Here is a 21469-nt window from a genome sequence, read left to right on the forward strand (position 1 = left end):
GTCTAACAGAAATTAATGCAGTTTCCTGTCCCTGACTGAATAAAATACAGTCTAACAGAAATTAATGCAGTTTCCTGTCCCTGACTGAATAAAATATAGTCTAACAGAAATTAATGCAGTTTCCTGTCCATGACTGAATAAAATGCAGTCTAACAGAAATAAATGCACTTTCCTGTCTCTGACTGAATAAAACAGAATAGCAAAAACCACCTTACCTGAGCCTGCGTGATTGACCACTGATTTGCAGATACCCATCCTTCATTCGCAGATCAGAAGGTGACTGGCCTCTTTTGACGACAATTCAGTCGGAGGTCTTTATATTGCAGAAGAACTGATTTGGTTTTTCCCCGTACGGTTTCAGCCACCTGGCCATCTGATTCGAGATGAAGAGAGGGTTCCGGCTTGAAGGACCAATCTGTTAAAGAAAATACAAGGATCAATTCACATAAGGTTCAGCAAGGCATCCTTTATTACTTGCAGCAAGGAGACAAAGCATGTAGGTGCAAGGTTTGTCTGATTTTCAATAGCTCAGCCTGCTGTTTTTATACAGTTCTTTGCACGTACACAGCAGGTGCTTATCAGATAATTGCTGACTTACAAAAACATCTCTCAGAATTTAGCTTAACCACAGGGCTTGTCCTGTCAAACCCAGTTTCTGAGTAATGGTCCTGTAACTGTCTCTTCTTGACACAACATTTATCTGTTTCTAGTGTGAGGCCCCTATCTCAACATTCCACAGCAAGAACAACAGACTTTCAGACATCAGCAGCTTTTACAGAGACCACCAGTATTTACACATTTTACATAGAATAAATGTATTAACTCTTAACCCTTTAAGTGCAGAATTGTACACTATACAATTTGTACATTTCTCTAACAACTGCACTTGTGAATGCCCATACCCTCCGCAATACCATCTCACTGCTCCTGTCACACAGGTCATGTGACCATCTGTAGTGAGGTCATTTCTTGCATAATTGCTGGCAGTAATGCAATTGTACAGATGAACTGTATAGCCCTTTCCTTGGAATATCACTGCTATGTTGGTCCTAATACACAGTTTAAGCAGCTTTGGGCTGTGCCTTGTTATAATATTTTTGACAGTGTGGCACCGTGAGGTTGCAAATCTTTCTGAATACCCCCCCCTCCAATATTTTGATGTGTTAGAAATTATGTGTGTATGTGACTGTGTGTGTGTGTGTGTGTGTGTGTGTGTGTGTGTGTGTGTGTGTGTGTGTATACACACACACACACACACACACACACACACAACATATTACAGTAGTAAATCCTATAACAGAAGCTCATGTGAATCACTTGACAAGTTATGAGTAAAAGAAGGACTAGAAAACAAGTTACGAGTAAAAGGGTGAAGACTCTTTCTGGGTCCTGACCAGAGGAAGCTGTGAAAATACCAGAATAATCACTGGAAGACTATGCCTTTAGTCCAGAGGCAGCACAAGCCCAACTGTGAATTAACTTAAGGAATATCTGGGGCATAACTGTTGATCTATTTGTGGGGTGCAAGGCAGCTTGACCATAGCCGGAGAGGAAAATTCACTCAATGTTTTAAACAATGTAAAAAACTTTACTTTCATTTCAATGAGGATTTTTCTACCAGCCGCAAAAGATTTTTCCCTTCATGGAGTTAAGTAATTTGTGGATGCTGTGGCAGTGGGTTTGGAATTGGAGAAGTTCAAATAAGGACATGTAAGAGGAGCTATGGATGAGATAAGTGATCAGGATGGGGAAGGCAGGCAAGTATAATTTAGAAGATGAGAGGGAAGGAGGCCACTAAAATCTTTGATGTTTAAAAGAAAAATGCTAGAAAGGCAGAAAAAGGCAGCACAAGATCCTAGAAGAGAGCAAGAAAGTTTGAAAACAGAGGGAGAACACATAAGAATGAGACTACCCTAATGAAGGAGAGCAAACTCAAATGAGTGCATACTTTTTTTTCTCAGAAAAATTATGAACCAAGGAGCAAAGAATGTTTAAGATTGTCTAAACTTACTGTTTAAGCATGCTTCCGTAACAGGGATACACATTTAATAGTTTAAAAGATGCAACAGCTGAAAAGGATGCATCCCTTTTTGAAGTATAGAGGACTAACAGTTTGAAGGCTGAGTACTTTTTTTTAAATTGAGATAAAGAGAGCAGTAGCATTACATTTAAGTACTAAATAAATATATACATTTCTAGCTATATCCTTCACATGAACTATGAAGTCTGATGATGACCAAATACTTCACTTGTCTTTTTTTCTTTTTTTTTTTTAATAAAATGATTTCTACTCCAAGGGCAAGCCATCTGGCAGTGTGACTTTTGGTTCTAGACTATTGTCCCTTTTGAGCTGACATCCCAACCCCATGTGCAAAAATGGGGAAAAGTGTGTTGTGGGTGGATGCTGCAAACAACAGGGTGATAATGGAGAACACTGGACTGTAGTAGTGTGTTAGCGTACTGCTTAGAATGTTATGGTGTTAGTGTACCATGACAGCTGCTTGTTGTTTCTGTAACAAATTAAAACTTATCACAAACAATACTTTATAAAAAGTAATGTAAGAAAAAACAGCAAACAAGTTTAAAAAAATCAGTAGCAAATCTAAGTTAGCCTTCACTTGAAATGCTAATATAAACATTTTTATTGATGCGTGTTTCTATGCAGCAACCTTGATTTTGCCCTGTCCTTCCTAAAATATTGGATTCTTCTCTCGTAAACCACTGAAAATTACAGTTATTCAATGTCAGATATTACAACTTCCTAGTTTGGAAAATGCGTGTTGATCGCTAAGCCTGTTGTACTAGTGACTTTTAAAGTTCGTGATTTTGCCTCCTACTTTCGCCTTGTCCCAACTGAAATTTTTGGTTTTCTGAGAAATAACCAAGGCATACAGTCAGTAATGTCAGACATTATTAGTCAAGCTTGTAACTAGGCATACTCTTTGTCCTCTTAACGAGTACATTTTTTTCTGAGCATCATATCAGCATAGCTTTTTCAGGTCATATTATAGGTTCATAGTTCATAGGTTAGTACTAGGCTATCGGCCCTCGGGCCTATACAAGCCTAGCCCTAACAATTCCCTGGCTATTTCTTCCCACACTATTTACTTCTCTGGACCCCTGTCTAGCAGGGAGACTGACGTGATCCCCGGGGTGAATGTTCTTTCTTCCCATCCAGTCATCAAGGTTCCTTTTGAAGAGGGCCAAAGAGGCACTGTGCTTGACATGTATGGGCAGTCTATTCCAGAGTCTGGGTAGTCTCTGGGTCAGGAACCTATCTCTCCAGCATGTTTTGTTTATTGTGATGACAAGGTTTAGATCCCTGGAACATGTGGCTCTGAGGGATTGGGATTTCTTTAAGTGTAGCATGTCCAACAGCTCTGGGTTTGACATGGCCTTGTATGTTAAGCAGAGATTGCCTCTGAGTAGACGATATGCGACAGAGTATAGTTGAAGTTTTTTTAAGGCGGTCAGCATAGGGCATCTGCTTTAGGCCTGTGATTCTTTTAGTGAGGTATTTCTGTGGCCTTTTCAGTTGTTGCAGATGTCTTGAGAGGTACATACCAAATGGGGCATTATATTCTATAATGGGTCTAATGAGGAATGAGTGCAGCGGGATAATAACCTTCTTTTTTCTGGATGAAAAGCCCTTAGTGATGAAGTGTGCCACATAGAAGGATTTCCTGACTGTTGTGGCAATGTGGTTATTGAAGGTGAGACCACTGTCCGCCTGTGTCCCTAGGTCTCTTATCACAATTTTGGTGTTTAGTGTACTGCCACCTATGTGGTAATTAATGGATACATGTTTTTTCCCAAAGGGGATAACTATACATTTCTTGACATTGAGCTTGAGCCCATGGCTCTGGCACCAAGCGTCTGTTTCTGTAAGGCCCTTTTGTAGAGTATCCACATCATTTGGGGATTCAGTAATGGCTCCTAGTTTGCAGTCATCTGTGAACTTTCTTAGCCAGGGTCCCTTAGTGTTAGCCTGCACTTTAGAGAAGTAGATGCCAAACAAGAGTGGTCCCAGGACTGAACCCTGAGGTACTCCACTTGTCTGGAGCTGGATTGGGAGTCAGCTACTTTTACAATGTGGGTTCTGTCAGTAAGCCAGTTGGCAACCTATGAAGTGATGTAGGGATTAATGCCCAGCTTAGTAAGTTTATCTATGATTCCAGAGTGAGGGATGGTGTCAAAGGCCTTGGCGAGGTCCAGATAGGCTGTGTGGACCACGTTACCCTCGTCCACGGCTCTGGAGACAGATTCAAAGAAGTCAGTCAGGTTCAGGAGACAAGATCGGCCCTTCATGAACCCAAACTGGGTGGGGTCCAGTGTTTGAAGGTTGCTAATGTCTTTGTTTATAAGTTCCATGATAATACATTCCATGGCCTTGCAGATCAGGCTCGTCAGACTGATGGGGCGGTAGTTCCCGGGATCCAAGGTGGAGCTCCCCTTGTGGAGTGGGATAACTGTAGCTGTGTGCCACTCAGTGGACACGAAGCCTGAGGTGAGGGTATGATTAAACGTGACATTTAGGTTAGGTGCCAGTTCATTTTGTAGTTCATGTAATACACAGCCTGGGATGTCATCTGGTCCCATGGATGCTATATTCTTAGCTTTGGAGAGTGCGTTTTTTACCTGTGTGGCCGTTATTCCCGGAATTTGGCAATCTTCCGGTACTGAGATAGGCCATTTAGGGAGTGAGAGGGGGTGAAGTTGGCACTGAATCAATCTGCCAGGATATTGGCAATATCCTTGGGATCAGTATATTTAATGCCATTCTGTTGTAGCTCAGAGCAGATCTGAGCATTGCCATTTAGATTCTTGACATAGTTATAGAATGCCTTGTGGTTGTCTTTGGCAATTTTATTTTCGTAACTAGCTTTGGAGAATTTTATGAGGGATCTCAGCTTCTTACTGAGGCTGGTAAGGAATTTTTTTGCATCCTGAGATTTTCCTCTTTTTTGCAACAGTTTCTTCCTTTTGTTGTAAAGTTTATTTATGGCAGGGGACCACCAGATTGGCTTACATTTTTGCCCAAATGAAGGGTTTTAACAACAGATACGATATTACTAACCTAAAACAAGAACATAGGTTCATAGGTTCACAGGTTCATACTAGACTATATGCCCTGAGGCAATTATAAGCCTAGCCCGATTCTGTAATCCCTGGGACAAACCTACGATCCCCATCCACCTATCGAGATTCTTCTTGAAGAGATTCAGTGAGGTGCTCTGCCTCACATGAACTGAGCGAAGGGAGCCTCTGGGTTATGAATCTGTCCCTCCAGCAAGTTCTATTTATTTCTGTGCTGAGGTTCAAGTCCCTCGAGCGTGTGGCTCTAAGGGATTTAGATTTACTGAGGTGGAGCATGTCCATTAATTCTGGATTTGACATAGCTTTGTATGTCAGGCATAGATCGCCTCGAAGTAGGCGGTATGCAACTGAGTAGAGCTGGAGTTTTTTTTAACCGAGCAGCATATGGCATCTGTTTGAGACCCTTGATCCTCTTGGTGAGATACTTTTGGGGTCTTTCTAATTGCTTCAGGTGTCGGGTAAGGTACATCCCAAAAGGGGCATTGTATTCTATGATGGGCCTGATGAGGGATGAATAAAGGGGCATGATTACCTCTCTTGATCTAGATGTGAAAGCCTTTGTGATGAGGTGGGCTATGTAGAAGGTCTTTCTAACCACTTTGGCAATGTGGTTTTCAAAGGAGAGATTGCTATCAACTTGGGTCTCCAGGTCCCTAATAACTTTCTCTGTACTCAATGGGTTTCCGCCTATGTGGTAATTTGTGGGCACATTGTTTTTGCCAAAGGGTATGACTATACATTTTTTGGCATTTAGCTTTAAACCATGGCGCTGGCACCAGTTATCTGTCTCTGTGAGACCTTTTTGAAGGATGTTTGTGTCAGCTGGAGAGTCGATTATGGCGCCCAGTTTGCAGTCGTCTGCGAACTTGGTGAGCCATAGTCCTCCCACGTTTGCCTGTACCTCGGAAAAGTATATACCGAACAAGAGTGGTCCCAGGGCAGAACCCTGTGGGACGCCACTTGTGACCGGTTTCGAGTCTGACATGGCTCCAGCAACTCTCACTCTGTGGGTTCTGTCTTTGAGCCAGTTTGTGACCCATCTTGTGACATAGGGGTTTATATTTAAGCTGGATAGCTTATCTATGATGCCCAAGTGGGGTATTGTGTCAAATGCCTTTGCAAGGTCCAGATAGGCTGTGTGGACTACCTTCCCTTCATCTATGGCTTTGATGACTGTTTCGAAGAAGTCAACCAGGTTCAAAAGGCAGGATCTGCCCTTGACAAAGCCGAACTGGGTAGGATCTAGTGTCTGTAGGTCCCCAATGTCTTTGTTTATGAGCTCCATGATGATCCTCTCCATAGCTTTGCAGACTAAGCTAGTCAGGCTTATGGGGCGATAGTTTCCAGGGTCCGTAGAGGCTCCACCTTTGTGGAGTGGGACCACTGTTGCTGTACGCCATTCTGTGGGCACATATCCTGTAGTGAGGCAGAGATTGTATAGCTGTTTTATTTGAGGGATTAGTTCCTCTTGGAGTTCATGTAGGACGCAACCTGGGACGCCATCTGGTCCCATGGAAGCAGTGTTTTTTGCTTTGGAGAGGGCAGCCTTCACCTGAGCATCAGAGATGTTTGGGAGGCAGCCCTCTGCCGGGATAGATACTTGCTCTTTTGGGGGGGGGGGGGTTTGCACTGAACGTCTGCCAGGATATTGGTGATGTCTGTGGGTTCAGTGTATTTTTTGTCGTTTAGAATCAACTCAGAACAAGTCTGGGAGTTGCATCCCAGGTTATTAGGGTGATCGGCTGAAAATTTTACTTGCATTTTTAATTGCTGGGGGGGGGGGGCAGCATTTCAACGGGTGTGCCCAATTTTAAGTGATAGGTGTCCAGGGGTAGCAATAAAAGCTTGTGAGTACAAAATACAATTTGCTTGCTACACCCCTGCTTAGAAAATAATTCCTAATACTCATAAAATGCATGTTACTGGTCTATTAATTTTTAAGGAGATGAAAAAAAGCTTCCTTTGTGTTATATTAGTGCTGGTAGAGGGAAGGTGAGGACTTCTTCGAGCTTGAACGCGACTTAACCGTGGTCCAGTTCTCTCTGGGGAAAAAACTAACTTTCACGACACAGCGTGTTTTGACGCTGAAAATTATATTCGGTGTTTTCACTTCTCTACGGTTGTGGCAATTTAAGTCCAGTTGTAGAAATTATTTCAGGTACGCGAAGTAGAAACAAGGAATTTTGAATCTGCAGTATAACCCTCATTCCTTTCTTACTGCAATGACAGATGCTTGGAACTCTCGTTCCACATTAAAGCGTTGGAGACGGAAGAAGTTTGGTACAACATCCCGGAAGTAATAGTTGCCCCTCGTGTTATTTTTTTTCAGGTAGTATGGTGAAAAGATTTTGCTGTTGATTGTGTTGGCTGTGTCGTAAATTGCATTGTTATGGGTTGGAAGAGTAAGGTAAGAAGATAAATACAATGTGTGCCTTTTTACAGTTAGGGGGTGTCATTATATAAACTAGTATTGATAATGTAGTCGCGCCCCGGGAGGGGATAGATATCCTTTCTTGTTAACGTTGAGGGCCTTTTTACTTATTTAACATGAGGTGTAGTATTCTGGGATGGGACATGAGTGCATAGTTTACATAACGTTTTTCTTGTTTGATTACGTAAAATTGTCAACTCTACTTTTAGGAGTTATAGTTGCCTTAAGCTTGCTGATTTCGGTTGGAAATTCGGATCTTCATAGCCATAGTGAAGGATTCCTTTGAACGTCGTATCTGTATACGTGGGGACACTTTATTTTCATAAAATGTTAGTACTTTTAGCATTAAAAGTTGACGAAACAAGAGATTTATTTAAAGTGCATTTTTCAGAAGTAAAAAGTCCGTAATTGTATCTGTTAATCATTAAAGTACAATCCACCCCATTTTATCCCAATAGTTTATTATAGTGTAATAAACCCAGAGATGTACAGCAGCAAAATGCAGTATAACCTGTACAGCGAGTAGCTGATGATAAAGAAAATACAGCTCAAATGAATATATATTTTTAACGTCCTGGCACAAGAAATCCGGACAAATCCAACAATAATCGGGAGATAAAGGCCAAACATAGGGACATATTTTAAGTATTGTTAATATAAACTAGAAAGTTGCTAGAATTATACAATTTGTGTTGGTGTGCATTTAACGAAGGCAATGAAGTCTGAAACTCAAATGTGTGTCATTATGTACCGATTTCAATTCTCCCTGATTTGCCAGAAAACCACAAATGTTATGAGAAACGCACCCAAAATGTGATTGTGACAATTGGGTTGCCAGCCTAGTCAAATAGATTTTGATATATAATTCTGGCATTTGTAAATAAGTGTAAAATACAGGCATGTTTTCTTGAGTGTAAAAGAACACTGTGAAATGTGGAACTGAAAAACACAGCATCAATGGGACCAGACGGTGTCCCGGGCTGCGTCCTACGTGAACTTCAAGAAGAGCTAAACCCAAACATAAAACTACTGTTCAGTCTCAGCCTTACTACAGGATAGGTCCCCAAAGAGTGGCGTACAGCAACAGTGGTCCCTCTCCATAAAGGTGGTGCCTCAACGTATCCTGGAAACTATCGCACCATAAGCCTGACTAGCTTGGTCTGCAAACCTATGGAAAGGATCATCATGGACCTCATAAATAAAGATATTGGGGACCTACAGATGCTGGATCCTACCCAGTTCGGCTTTAAGGGCAGATCCTGCCTCTTAAACCTGGTTGATTTCTTTGAAACGGTCACCAAGGCCATTGACGAGGGGAAGGTGATCCACACAGCCTACCTGTACCTCGCAAAAGCCTTCGATACAATACCCCACTCGGGCATTATAGATAAGCTCACCAGCTTAAATATAAACCCCTGTGTCACTAGATGGATTGCAAACTGGCTCAAGGACAGAACCCACATGGTTAGAATTGCTGGAGCCATGTCCAACTCCAAACCAGTTACAAGTGGTGTCCCACAAGACTCAGTCCTGGGACCTCTCTTGTATATATTTCTCGGAGGTACAGGCCAACACGGAAGGACTGTGGCTGACCAAGTTTGCAGATGACTGCAAACTGGGCGCCATAATCGACTCTCCAGCCGACACAAGCATCCTCCAAAAGGGCCTCATAGAAACAGACAACTGGTGCCAGAGCCATGGCCTCAAGCTAAATGCCAAAAAGTGTATAGTCGTCCCCTTTGGCAAAAACAAAGTGCCCACAAATTACCACATAGGTGGTAATCCATTAAGTACAGAAGAAGTAATTAGGGACCTAAGTTGATAGCAATCTCTCATTTGACAACCACGTAGCCAAAGTGTTTAGAAAAACATTTTATATAGCCCACCTAATCATGAAGGGATTCACATCTAGATCAGGGGAGGTCATCGTGCCTCTTTACTCATCCCTCATCAGGCCCATAATTGAGTACAATGCCCCTTTTGGGATGTACCTTACCAGACACCTGCAGCAACTGGAAAGACCCCAAAAGTACCTCACCAAGCGGATCAAAGGGCTCAAACAGATGCCATATGCTGCCTGGTTAAAGAAACTCCAGCTCTACTCAGTGGCATACCGCCTGTTCAGAGGCGATCTGTGCCTGACATATAAAGCCGTGTCCAACCCAGAATTAATGGACATGGTACACCTCAGAAAATCCAAATCCCATCGAGCTACACGCTCGAGAGACTTGAACCTCAGCACTGAAATAAATAGGACATGCTGGAGGGACAGATTCATAACCCAGAGGCTCCCTTCACTCTGGAATAAAATCCCAGTCCAGGTTAGGCAGAGTCCCTCACTGACTCTCTTCAAGAGGAATCTTGATGAGTGGATGGGAGATGGTAGGTTTACCCCGGGTATCACTTCTGTGTCACTGTTAGACAGAGGCACAGTATACTAACCTCGAAAAAGGGCATAGCAAAATAAATTTAAAATGGGTGGCGAAAGTCAAACACATTCTGGCTAGGCTTATAAATGCCCTAGGGCAGATAATAGGCTATGTGACAACATTGCACTCTACTGGCCCAGTAAAGCATGTTGTACCCTTTCATGTTAGAATTGGGCTCCAGGATGGCTGGATGAAGACTTCATGCTCGTTTTAAGGCTAAAGTTTATGACCAGAATTTAGATGTGGAATGTGCTTTATTGCTCTAGTTTCTTTTAGAATATACATGTGAAATGTCTTCTATTGTTTTAAGTTTCTGTGCAGGTGTTAGATTGCTAAATAATGCAGTTTGTGGCCTGAGAATTCAGACCAGGTGTTAAGATGATGCAATATGAATATGAATGCTGGGAAAACCTAAGTGCCAAAAATTATGTAATTTCGGAAGGCCTTAGAGACATGTTTGTTAATAATGTTTAAATACTGTTTCTCACAAGAGACTTGAGAGCATTTTGAACTTTATATCCAACTTATCAGCACTCTGCCTTGTGCTCACATGTAAGTTTTAGCACTGTGATTTCTTGTAGGAATAGTTAAAGCTAGTAAAGACTAATTAGGTATTTTTCTTTTTGAAATCAGAACTGTCCTACTGTATTTTAAGTTTCTGTGTGATCTCTGAACTTGGATATCTCTGTGGTATAGTAGTTTTGTCTTGTGTTTTAATTATTTATTATTAAATGTTTATAAAACCTTGTATCTGTGGCTGGTTTGTGTAGAGAGAGGCTCTAGAGTACATTGCATATTTATAGAGTTTATTGTAATAGGCCACTCTGATAAGTCTTGGACTGTTTAGTCATTAGTCACACATTACCATTGGATAATATTGCACAGTAATAATTGGACACCCTTTTAAGGGCCTTTTTAGTAGCTGATATTATTAGTTGGGTGGTGGCAGTAATTACTACCGTATGGTCTGGGTAAGGGGGCACAGCAGGAGAATCTATGTCAGCCTTTCCCAGGAGTGTCTCTGGTTGTATAACCTCTTCGCAAAGTGTGTGTGTGTGGCGTGTCAGCTACTTGGGCAGGGACACGAAGCACTGGTTGGACAGAGAGGGTACTAGAGGTTTTAGCTTGCCCAGCTAGGCTGAGACCTGGACCCTGTAGCTGTGCCAGTGGGAAGTCTTATCGGGGACATGGTGAGCAATGGAGCAACCAGCCCCAGACTGACTGTGATCTCTGTGTGCACTTAAGGGAAATTGTACTTTAGTGTGTGTATTAGTTATCCTCTCCTCTTCTGTGAGGTGACCTCCCTGGTGTTAGTGGTGAGGATTGAGGCTCCTTGATTGCTGGGCCAGAGCACGGTCGTCACAAGTGTTTGGCAGTGGTGGGATCTATTTCACATACTAATTGGCTTGTAGTGGTGTGGGTAGAATTCCTGTAGCTTATGTACAGTGATCTCTAAAAGTGTTGTGTACCCTAACAGCCACGCAGTGTATACTCAAGAGTTGAGATCACAATTGTTTTGTTTCTTTTGTTAGCTTAGTGTTAGTCAGGGTGAGCAGGCAGCATGTCAGCAGAAGAGTATGGAAAGCTGACAAGGAGCCAGCTGACGGTGATGTGCCAGGCTAGGGGACTGGTGCATGGAAACGTGACTAAAGCAGACCTGATTGCAGCCTTGGTTACAGCTGCATCAGAAAACAGCAGCATGGATGACAATCAGACTGACAGTGGAGATACAATATCCTTGGAGAGTGGACAGCTCAACCTTTCTGCAGTGGACTTCAAAATCCAGCTGGAGCTAAAGAGATGTGAGTTGGAGGCCAGGTGTATGGAACTAGAAGCAGCTGCGAGAATGGGGAGCCTAGAAGCTGAAAAACAGGAACGGCAGAGAAAGCATGAGAGGGAAATGCTGACTGTTCGCCAGAGTCATGGAGGTAATGGGGAAGGGAGTAACCGGACCCCAGAAGCACAAAAGATCAGTAAATTTCTTCCACAGTTTAAAGAGAGGGATACTTTTGATAGCTTCATTCATATGTTTGAGCGGGTATGTAAACAGTATGAAGTTGACCAAGAGCTATGGGTACGGTTCCTGACCCCCTTACTCCATGGTAAAGCTGTAACTTCTTTAGTAAAAATGCACAACACTGACTGTTTTGATTATACTGCTGTAAAAAGACATTTATTAGAATGTTAAGCTAACACCTGAAATGTATAGGAAAATGTTTCGTGAGCATAGACGCAAGGCAGATGAAAATGTATGTGAATATGTTGTTGAACTGAGCACTTATTTTCATAGCTGGGTGAGTGGATGTTAGGTCACCACTTTGGGCTGGCAGACCTTTTAGTAAGGGAACAAGCCCTTAGCACTTTGCCTGAGGACATGAGGATCTGGTTAGCTGATAAACAGTGTGCTACTTCAGAGGAGTTTGGGAAGAAGGGAGATCTATACCTAGCAAGCGGGGCAGCCCTGCACAGGAAAGGGACCCCCAGTACTGCTCATGGGACTAAAGGAACCCATGGTGGGCAGCACAGACTGCCCCAACAGAAATTGCCAGTAGCACGGGAAGCCACTAGTCCAGGTAAATGTCCAGGAGCTAGGGTTAAATGTTTTGAATGCAACCAGTGGGGCCATGGGGCATACAGATGTCCACAGAGGCAAGGTGGGGAATCCAAGGTGAGGAAGCCAGTAAGTGGGAAAGACAAAATGCCAATAGTGGGTTGTCTTGAGACAACTGGGGTATGGAACTACCATCCTGCAGATGTCCTGAGAGGGAAAGATTTGGATGAGGCAGTACTATGTACTTATGCAGTTACATGCAGTGAGGCTGGGAGTCAAGCATGTGGGTTTGGTAGCCTGGGGGAGACCTAGACAGGGAGTGAGCTACGCTGTAGCAGGGAGACTGAATGTGAGCCACAGCTGCTTGTGGGTATTGATGTTCCCTTGGACTGGGTAACTGCAAAGGTAGAGGTGTGTAGTAGTACCCAGGCTGACAGTGAGGCACCACTGTCAGAGGATGCCAGACTTCCTGTGGAAGGAGAGCTGGGGAAGGGTTACAAGGAGAGATGTGAGACAGGCTCAGCTCTCAGCCCCTATATTGCAAGGCTTGAGGCAGGTAGCTAGGGAGGCACCTGATTCTCAAGGGAAGGGGAATCTGTATTCTGGAACAGAGTTACTGTACAGAGAGTGGACCCCTGAGGGAGGGCTGGAAGGTGAGAGGGTGCAGCAGTTGGTAGTGCCTAGAGCTTGCCATCTGGCGCTTCTAGCCATAGCCCATGATATTCCCTTTGCAGGTCATATGGGCATAAAACGTACAAAGAGGCGTATTATGCAAAGCTTCTATTGGCCTGGAATTTCCAGAGATGTAACAGTGTACTACTGCAGGACCTGTGAGCAGTGCCAAAAGGTAGGCAAGGCAGGAGACAAGGTGAGAGCTCCTTTGATGCCTTTGCCTGTGATTGAGGAACCATTTCAGAAGGTAAATATGGATATTGTGGGTCCTCTGAGTACCCCAAGTTCCACAGGGAAAAAGTATATCCTAGTGATTGTCGATTATGCTACACGATACCCTGAGGTAGTGGCTTTGCCCTCCTTTGAGGCTGAGAAGGTGGCAAATGCTTTGCTAGAGATTTTCAGCGGGGTAGGTTTCCCAAAAGAAATACTGTCTGATAGAGATGTCAATTTTATGTCAGACCTGCTGGCTTGTCTGTGGAAGTCCTGTGGGGTGAAGCACATGAAGACCACCCCCTACCATCCCCAGATTAATGGTCTTGTTGAGAGGTTAAACTCTGCAGTCAAGTCCATGCTATGGGCATTTGCAGATCAGTTTAAGAGGGAGTGGGACAAATATTTGCCCCATCTGTTTGCTTACAGAGAGGTTCCCCAGGAATCCACAGGTTTTTCACCCTTTGAGTTGCTATATGGGCATAGGGTGAGGGGATCTCTAGATTTAATTCAGAATGAGTGGGAAGGTGAGTGTGAGTTTCACAAGGAGTCTGTTGTGATATATGTCCTGAACCTCAGAACAAGGCTCAAGGAACTCATGGTCCTGGAGAACCTGGCAGAAGCCCAACAACAGGAAAAGCTGTGGTATGACAGGAATGCTCAAGCTAGAGTATGCTGTAGGACAGCAGGTGATGGTTCTCATTCCTGTCAGACACAACAAGTTGCAAGCAGCTTGGGAGGGACCCTACAAGGTGGTAAGAAAGGCAAGTGATGTTAACTACATGGTGGAAGTGCTAGGCAGATAGCAGGGACATAGATTGTACCATGTTAACATGATGAAACCTTACCATGATAGGGAGGCCCTTGTGTTGAGCATTTGCAGTGGATAGCAGGAGGAGTCGGAGAGATCTTGTGACTGATCTCCTCGGTGAGGCTCGGGCTGACACCTCGGTGAAAAGGGGTAGCAATGTCCCAGCAGCTGTCTCCTACCCAGGTTTGAAAAATCCGAGCAGTGTTGCAGGAATTTGGGGACGTGTTCACTGGGAAAACAGGGTGCACCCACCTGGTGCAGCACCAGGAGGATACAGGACCCCAAAGGCCTGTCAGGCAGGCCCCTTACAGGGTGCTTCAGAGAGTCAAACAGACTCTGAGGGAGGAGGTACAGGGGATGTTGGAACTAGGGGTGGTTCAAGAGTCCAACAGACCCTGCGCCTCACCAGTGGTGTTGGTGTCAAAGAAGGATGGCAGCACCAGGTTCTGTGTGGATTACAGGACATTAAATAGTCGCACAGAGTCAAATGCTTACCTCATGCTAGGACAGATGAGGCCCTAGAGCATCTGGGTGGGGCTAAGTATCTTACAACCATTGATCTTACCAAGGGTTACTGGCAGGTGCCCTTGACTCCCAATGCTAGAGAGAGGTAAGCCTTTGTGACTCCTTTTGGCTTGTATGAGTTTACAAAGATGCCCTTTGGGATGAAGAATGCCCCAGCAACTTTCAGAGGCTGGTAGATCATATCTTAGCAGGAGTGTGGGGGCTTTTCCTTGCTTACATGGATGATATTGCTGTCTACGGCCATTCTGGGCAAGAGCACCTTCAGCATGTTAGGGAGGTGCTGGGCAGACTACAGAGGGCAGGGTTGACCATTAAGCCGAGCAAATGTCAGGTGGGTATGGCAGAGGTCATAGAGTGGGGAGTGGTAAGATAAGGTCATGACCTGCCAAAGTGGAAGCTATTCGGGCATGGCCTCCACCTGTTACCAAAAAGCAGGTGAGGGCATTCGTAGGGACAGCAGGGTACTACAGAGAGTTTGTTCCAAATTATAGTACCATAGCTGCTCCCCTCACAGACTTGACAAGGAAGAACAGGCCAGATAAGGTAATGTGGACCCCAGCATGTGAGCAGGCATTTCAGAAGCTTAAGGAAGCTTTGGGAGGACCCCCTGTGTTAGCCAGTCCGGATTACAGCAAAGACTTTGTTGTGCAGGTGGATGCTTCAGACTATGGGGTGGGGGCTGTACTTAGCCAGATTTCTCCAGAGGGATTTATCTCGGTCATAGGCTCCAACCCAGGGAGGAATGCTATGCAGCGGTAGAAAAGGAATGTCTAGCCATAGTGTGGGCACTACAAAAACTTCAGCCTTATCTGTATGGAAGAAAATTCACTGTGATGACAGATCACAACTCTCTAACATGGTTAAACAGAGCCAGTCAGCAAAATGCCAAGTTGATGAGATGGAGTCTGGGGTTACAAGCATATGATAATGTCAGTGCAGCACCACAGTGGGAGTAGCAATGACAATGCAGATGGGCTGTCAAGACAGGTAATGGGGTGAGGTACACCCAGATAGACCTGACACACTCGAGCAATGTTTCTCAAGGGGCACTTGAAAAACTTGCTTGAGTTTTCCGGGGGGGGGGGATGTGACGATTGGGGAGAGATGGGCGAAGGCTGACAGCCTAGTCAAATAGAATTTGATATATAATTCCGGCATTTGTAAATAAAGTACAAGCATGTTTTCTTGAGTCTGAAAGAACACTGTGAAATGTGGAACTGCAAAATATGTGACAACATTGCACTTTACTGGCCCAATGAAGCATGTTGTACCCTTTCATGTTAGAATTCGGTTCCAGGGTGGCTGGATGAAGATTTCATGCCCATTGTTTTAAGGCCAACGTTTATGACCAGAATTTAGATGTGGAATGTGCTTTATTGCTCTAGTTTTTGTTAGAATATACATGTGAAATGTCTTCTATTGTAAGTTTCTGTGCAGGTGTTAGATTGCTAAATAATGCAGTTTGTGGCCTGAGAACTCAGACCAGGTGTTAAGATGATGCAGTATGAATACTGGGAAAACCTAAGTGTCAAAAATTATGTAATTTGGGAAGGCCTTAGAGACATGTTTGTTAGTAATGTTTAAATACTATTTCTCACGAGAGCATTTTGATCTTGATACCCAACTTATCAGAACTCTGCTTTGTGCTCACATGTAAGTTTTAGTGCTGTGTTTTCTTGTATGAATAGTTAAAGCTAGTAAAGATTAATTAGGTATTTTTCTTTGAAATCAGAACTGTCCTACTGTATTATTTTAAGTTTCTGCATGATCTCTGAACTCTTAGATTTCTCTGTGGTGTAGTAGTTTTGTCTTGTGTTTTAATTATTTATTATTAAATATTTTTTTAAATCTTCTACCTGTGGCTGGTTTGTGTAGAGAGGCTCTAGAGTACATTGCATATTTATAGAGTTTATTGTAATAGGCCACTCTGATAACCCAGTCAAATTACCATTGGATAATAATATTGCACAGTAATAATTGGACACCCTTTTAAGGGCCTTTTAGTAGCTGATATTATTAGTTGGGTGGTGGCAGTAATTACTGCCGTATGGTCTGGGTAAAGGGGCACAGCTGGAGAATCTGTGTCAGCTTTTCCCAGGAGTGCCTGTGTGGTTGTATAACCTTTATTCAAAGTGTGTGTGTCCACACTGGAGGTCATTGGGAAATAAAGCATAATGTTTGTAAGTATTGGGTCAAGTTTGTGTGCACCCCCTAGTGGGTGTATGGTCTGTCTGGTCCAAGGTGTTTGTATTTATTAAAGTCTAGCAATCTATTGTTTAAAGTAGCTGAAAACCAATTTATTTTCCCTGTGGAGTGGCTGGCAGATGGTTGTCATTGTGATTTTTAGTGTGTGTGTGTGTGTGTGTGTGTGTGTGTGTGTGTGTGTGTGTGTGTGTGTGTGTAAAAAAAAAAAAAATGTGACTTGTAAAGACGTTTTACCGTCTTGTGCTGTTTGTTTTCCATGGGAAAGAGGCACCGTTTTCAGCCTGACTATGGAACAGTCTTCTGTTCCCATAGTTGGTCCTTCCAGCCACAAAAAGAAAAAGGTGGGCAAACACACTTTGCTACCACATCAGGCTGGCAGTGTGCCTCAGCTGCAGGTGGGTGAGACTGCTCTGGCCAGAGTTGGCTCCTCAGACCACTCATCTTGTACCCTGGATTTCTCTGGTGTAGCAGTTGTAGCGATTAAGGACCAGGGGTTAGCTACATCCTCTGCAGCTGTGGAGTCCCATCAGAGGATGATCCACTGCTGTAGGGAACAGGGGAAGACTTCCCTGTTTGGTCAGAACATTGTGCCAGTTCCTGGGGAAGCAGCTGCTGCCATTAATAACACAGTTGGCCCCATTTTTTTCTGTCAAAAAGAAATAGAAAGCAAAATTTACTTTTAAGTCATTTACTGGGATTCAGACTGTTAATCTTTATAAAATGGTTTCTGGCAAAAAGAAAGAGGAATGCTACTCTTTCCTGAGCAGATTCTGGACAGAAAGATGAAGGGGAAGATACAGTTTTTACCTTGGTTGTCTGATTCGGACGCCAAGGAAAGCACAGTTTCTGATTCTCCCTATGGAGATTTCTCTTTGGCACATTCTGAAAATAGACTTGGTGTTTTCAATGGGAGAACACTGAGGTTTCTCAATCCCTCAGAAAATACCTTGGGCTATAGAGAATGAATATCCAGAACCTTCACTCCTCTAGTTCTGTCAGCTTTGGAGAATGTGTCACTGTCTGCAGTTTTCTGTATAGTAAACCTGCTGCTCCAAATAAAAGAATCTAAGTTTTTATACGTTCATCCCAAACCTGATGCAGCAGCTGTAGCTTTAATTAATCCTACTGCTGCTTAACATTTGGCTAATTCGAGTCCTACTCTTTCTGACAAGGGTGGGACTGTTCTTGATAAGTATGGGAAAAAGTGTATGCTTTTGCAAATTTGATTTTCAGAATTTTGAATTTTCAAGTTCATATGTTAATTTATTCAAACTAATTGTGAAAGGATGTGGAACCTTGTGAGGAAAAGTCATTCCATTTTACAGGTCACAAGTCGTTGTTTACAGTGTCTGACTGTTGATACTTCCAGAGCCACTGGTACTGTTTTGAGAAGGTTTGCATGTCTGCATTCTTAGAACATCCCAGGTTGTTTGGAAAATTAGATTTTAAATTCTCCTTTGGATAGATATTGTTTTTATTTGATGTGTGATGAAAGGGATGAGTTTATATGATGAATCAAGACTTTTCAACCCTGCTTTTTGAAATTTCCTTGGGGATTCTCCAGCCCTTAATCGAGTTTCACAAGAAGAAGAAAGAAAAAAATAATCAGTCTTTGCCGAAATCCGGGTTAACAGACATTTAAGAAAACTGGTGGGGGATCCAAAAGGAATTCAGGACCCCCCCCCCCCAAAAAAAAAAAAAAAAACTAGGGCAGGGGAGCAAGTTAGAGGGATTATTTAGGGGACCTTGTTTGCTCTCGCATCCTGGTAGTCCCTTTTCCATTCCAGAAAGTCTGAATCCCTACTTTATTCTTTGGCACAGATAGTTTCAGGCAAATATGTTCTGAAGGTCCATTATCAACGTTATAGATGGTAGTGGGAGGAAATTCCTACATGGTGTCTCAGGGAGTGATGGAACCAGTTCCTCCTTCCTAGGTTTGTTGTTGTTGCCAAAGAAAGAAAATGCTTGGAGACCAGCTCTGGATCTTTCTTTTGTAAACCTGTTTATGATTGTACCCAAGTTCAGAATTTTGTCACGTCACAACCTCATTTAAGTTACTTGGTATCACTATATTTAAAAGATGCTCATCATATCCCTGTTCATCCAGAAGGTTCTGTGTGTCTGCATCACACTACCAGTACTCTGCCTGGGAATGTCTGCTAGATACCCAAGAGCCTTCCTTCAACAGGAAAAAAAATAGATCTATATCTAGATTGAATATTTTCCACGCAGACTTTGGTCACCGCAAGGGAATGCCTCAGGATTTGGGGTGTTGTGGCTTCTTTGAGTTTTATGATACCCATGGCAAGACTCCGTATGAGAAAGGTACAGTGGTATCTAAAGTCTGTTTGATCCCAGCACTGACATCCTTCCAAATCCCATTGTGGGGGATTTGTCAAGGGTTGTTTCTCTGTCTCTGTCTCTGTCTCTGTCTCTGTCTCTGTCTCTGTCTCTGTCTCTGTCTCTGTCTCTGTCTCTGTCTCTGTCTCTGTCTCTGTCTCTGTCTCTGTCTCTCTCTCTCTCTCTCTCTCTCTCTCTGTCTCTCTCTCTCTCTCTCTCTCTCTCTGTCTCTCTCTCTCTGTCTCTCTCTCTCTCTGTCTCTCTCTCTCTCTGTCTCTGTCTCTGTCTCTCTCTCTCTCGTGTTCAACATGTTGTCTTGCTCCAACATCTGCATCTGAGGCTGGCATCTACCTCAGGAGATTCTAGCTAAATTTAACTATAAGAATACAGTTTGGAGTTCTTTGGCATTTCAGCAAGTCTTCTTTCCAGAGCTGCTGAAAAGCCTCACCTCCCTCTGGATGCTCTGGGGAAGCAGTAAATCCATTGTCTAGCCATACAGTTCTCAAGTGTCTCGCTTCCCCATCACTCTAGGGTATCCTCTTTTTTATCTTGGGCAGTGGTAGTTGAAGTCCTTAGAATAATCATGTTACTCTCTCTCTGTAGTTTGAAGAAGCGTTTGGTGTGAGGTGGAGTGGTACAGAAAAGCTGCTGCTGTGTAAAGTACCATTTCGTAAGTCCTGCGCAGGCTACTTTTGGATATTGGGTTAAAAATGTTCACTGTGCACACTTAAGCTACTGACATATTAAGTCATATTTTTGTAAGCAATGTGTGTTCATACATAACTTTTTGTAGTATGCATTTCATCCACTATCTGTAGAATGCGATCATGTTTGTGTATTGCTTAGGATTAAGAGTTTGAATTAATTGACTTTTCAGAAACTTTGCTTACTCATCCCATTTTAGTGACAGTGTGATTAAATCTGGGAAGAGTGGATTAATTTATTTTTTCCTTTGTGTTGCATTCTGGTTTGTGTTGGTCCATCATTTTCTGAACATTGTTGCAGACTAAAGGACAAAAGAAAGCTCGCTCCAGAGCCATCCACCTTGCCAAGGAGGAATTCAGTAGTGTCCCTCATTCTTTTGTGTTCCATCGTGGCCCTATTGGCAAGAATGTGCACCAACTTATTCTTGATGTGAGGCGTGTAATGGAGCCATATACTGCTGTTTCTCTCAAGGTATGTTATATTGCCCATGTGCTCATTTTAGATTGACACTGTGGTCCAGCGACTGTATTAATCCCTTTTCTAGTAGTTTGGGTCACTTTAAGTGAAGGAATGGAAAATATTTCCAAGCCCTCCTTCTGCTTCATAAGTTAAATTATTCTAAATTTTGTTTTTCAGTTGTCATTCTTGACACGTTTTGCAAGTGTTCTTTAGTCTTTGTTTGATCAGGTGGAGGTCCCTGGCTTTGGTATCATTTAAGTCACACCTAGCACTGATGTATTTTATAAGATGCAGAGCGACCATTTTGTGTTTTCTAGCATTCATTTATTTACCTTGAAAAATAACAAAATGATGGTATGGGATAAGACATTTCCTTTCATTTGTGCTAGTCTTTCAACCTGTGCAGAGAGCCACTACTTTTCTACTGATGGTTTAGCTGGGTTGTTTTTCATGTAACCTGTGCTCCAGAGAATCTCCTCCCCATATTGATTTAACTGTTGTATGAGTGGGGTGTCCTTTGTCTACTTAGATGTTTTTAGTCTTCCTCTGTGAGGACCTGGCTTAAATTACTGTTAACTTGGCAGTATCAGAAAGAATGTCAAGCTGCTTTGTTGTCCTATAAGGTTGTTATTGTCCTAGGAAATTACAAAAGTATTAATAAGGTGTGTTTTTTTTTCTTCTTCTCCCACTCTCTCTCTCCCTCTCTCTCTCGTACCTTTTTCTATAGTGTGCAGATCCATCTGCCTCTCTCTCTCTCTCTCTCTCTCTCTCTTATGCAAGTACACAAATCTTTTAAATTATTTGCTAATTTATGTGAAAAGCATTATAACTGTACAACATGGCAGTTTAAGGAGGACAGTGAATATTGTTTTTTTACGTTTGTTGACCGAATATTGTTTTTATTTATTTATTTTCATTTGTTGACCGGGAAAATCCGACTGGGCACAGGTCCTTTTTCAGCAGAGGCCCGGGGAGAAAAGCTCCACAATAAAAACAACAATTAATTGCAAGTTACCAGAAGTATAGGTAGG

The 21469-nt window shown here is 43.0% G+C and overlaps 1 protein-coding gene across 1 annotated transcript in view; it reads left to right on the forward strand.

Moving 5' to 3' along the window:
* The first annotated feature begins 7377 nt into the window (after positions 1-7377).
* Positions 7378-21469, forward strand: part of LOC122810765 (suppressor of SWI4 1 homolog) — an 821276-nt gene continuing 807184 nt past the window's right edge. Inside the window, exons 1-2 of the mRNA XM_044082325.1 lie at positions 7378-7504; positions 20280-20450. Of these exons, the coding sequence (XP_043938260.1) occupies positions 7487-7504; positions 20280-20450 (189 nt within the window). The 5' untranslated portion in view covers positions 7378-7486. The remainder of the gene's footprint in view (positions 7505-20279; positions 20451-21469) is intronic.

This window comes from Protopterus annectens, chromosome 9.part0 (assembly GCF_019279795.1).
Source record: "Protopterus annectens isolate FY-2018-M chromosome 9.part0, PAN1.0, whole genome shotgun sequence".
Lineage (NCBI taxonomy): Eukaryota > Metazoa > Chordata > Ceratodontiformes > Protopteridae > Protopterus > Protopterus annectens.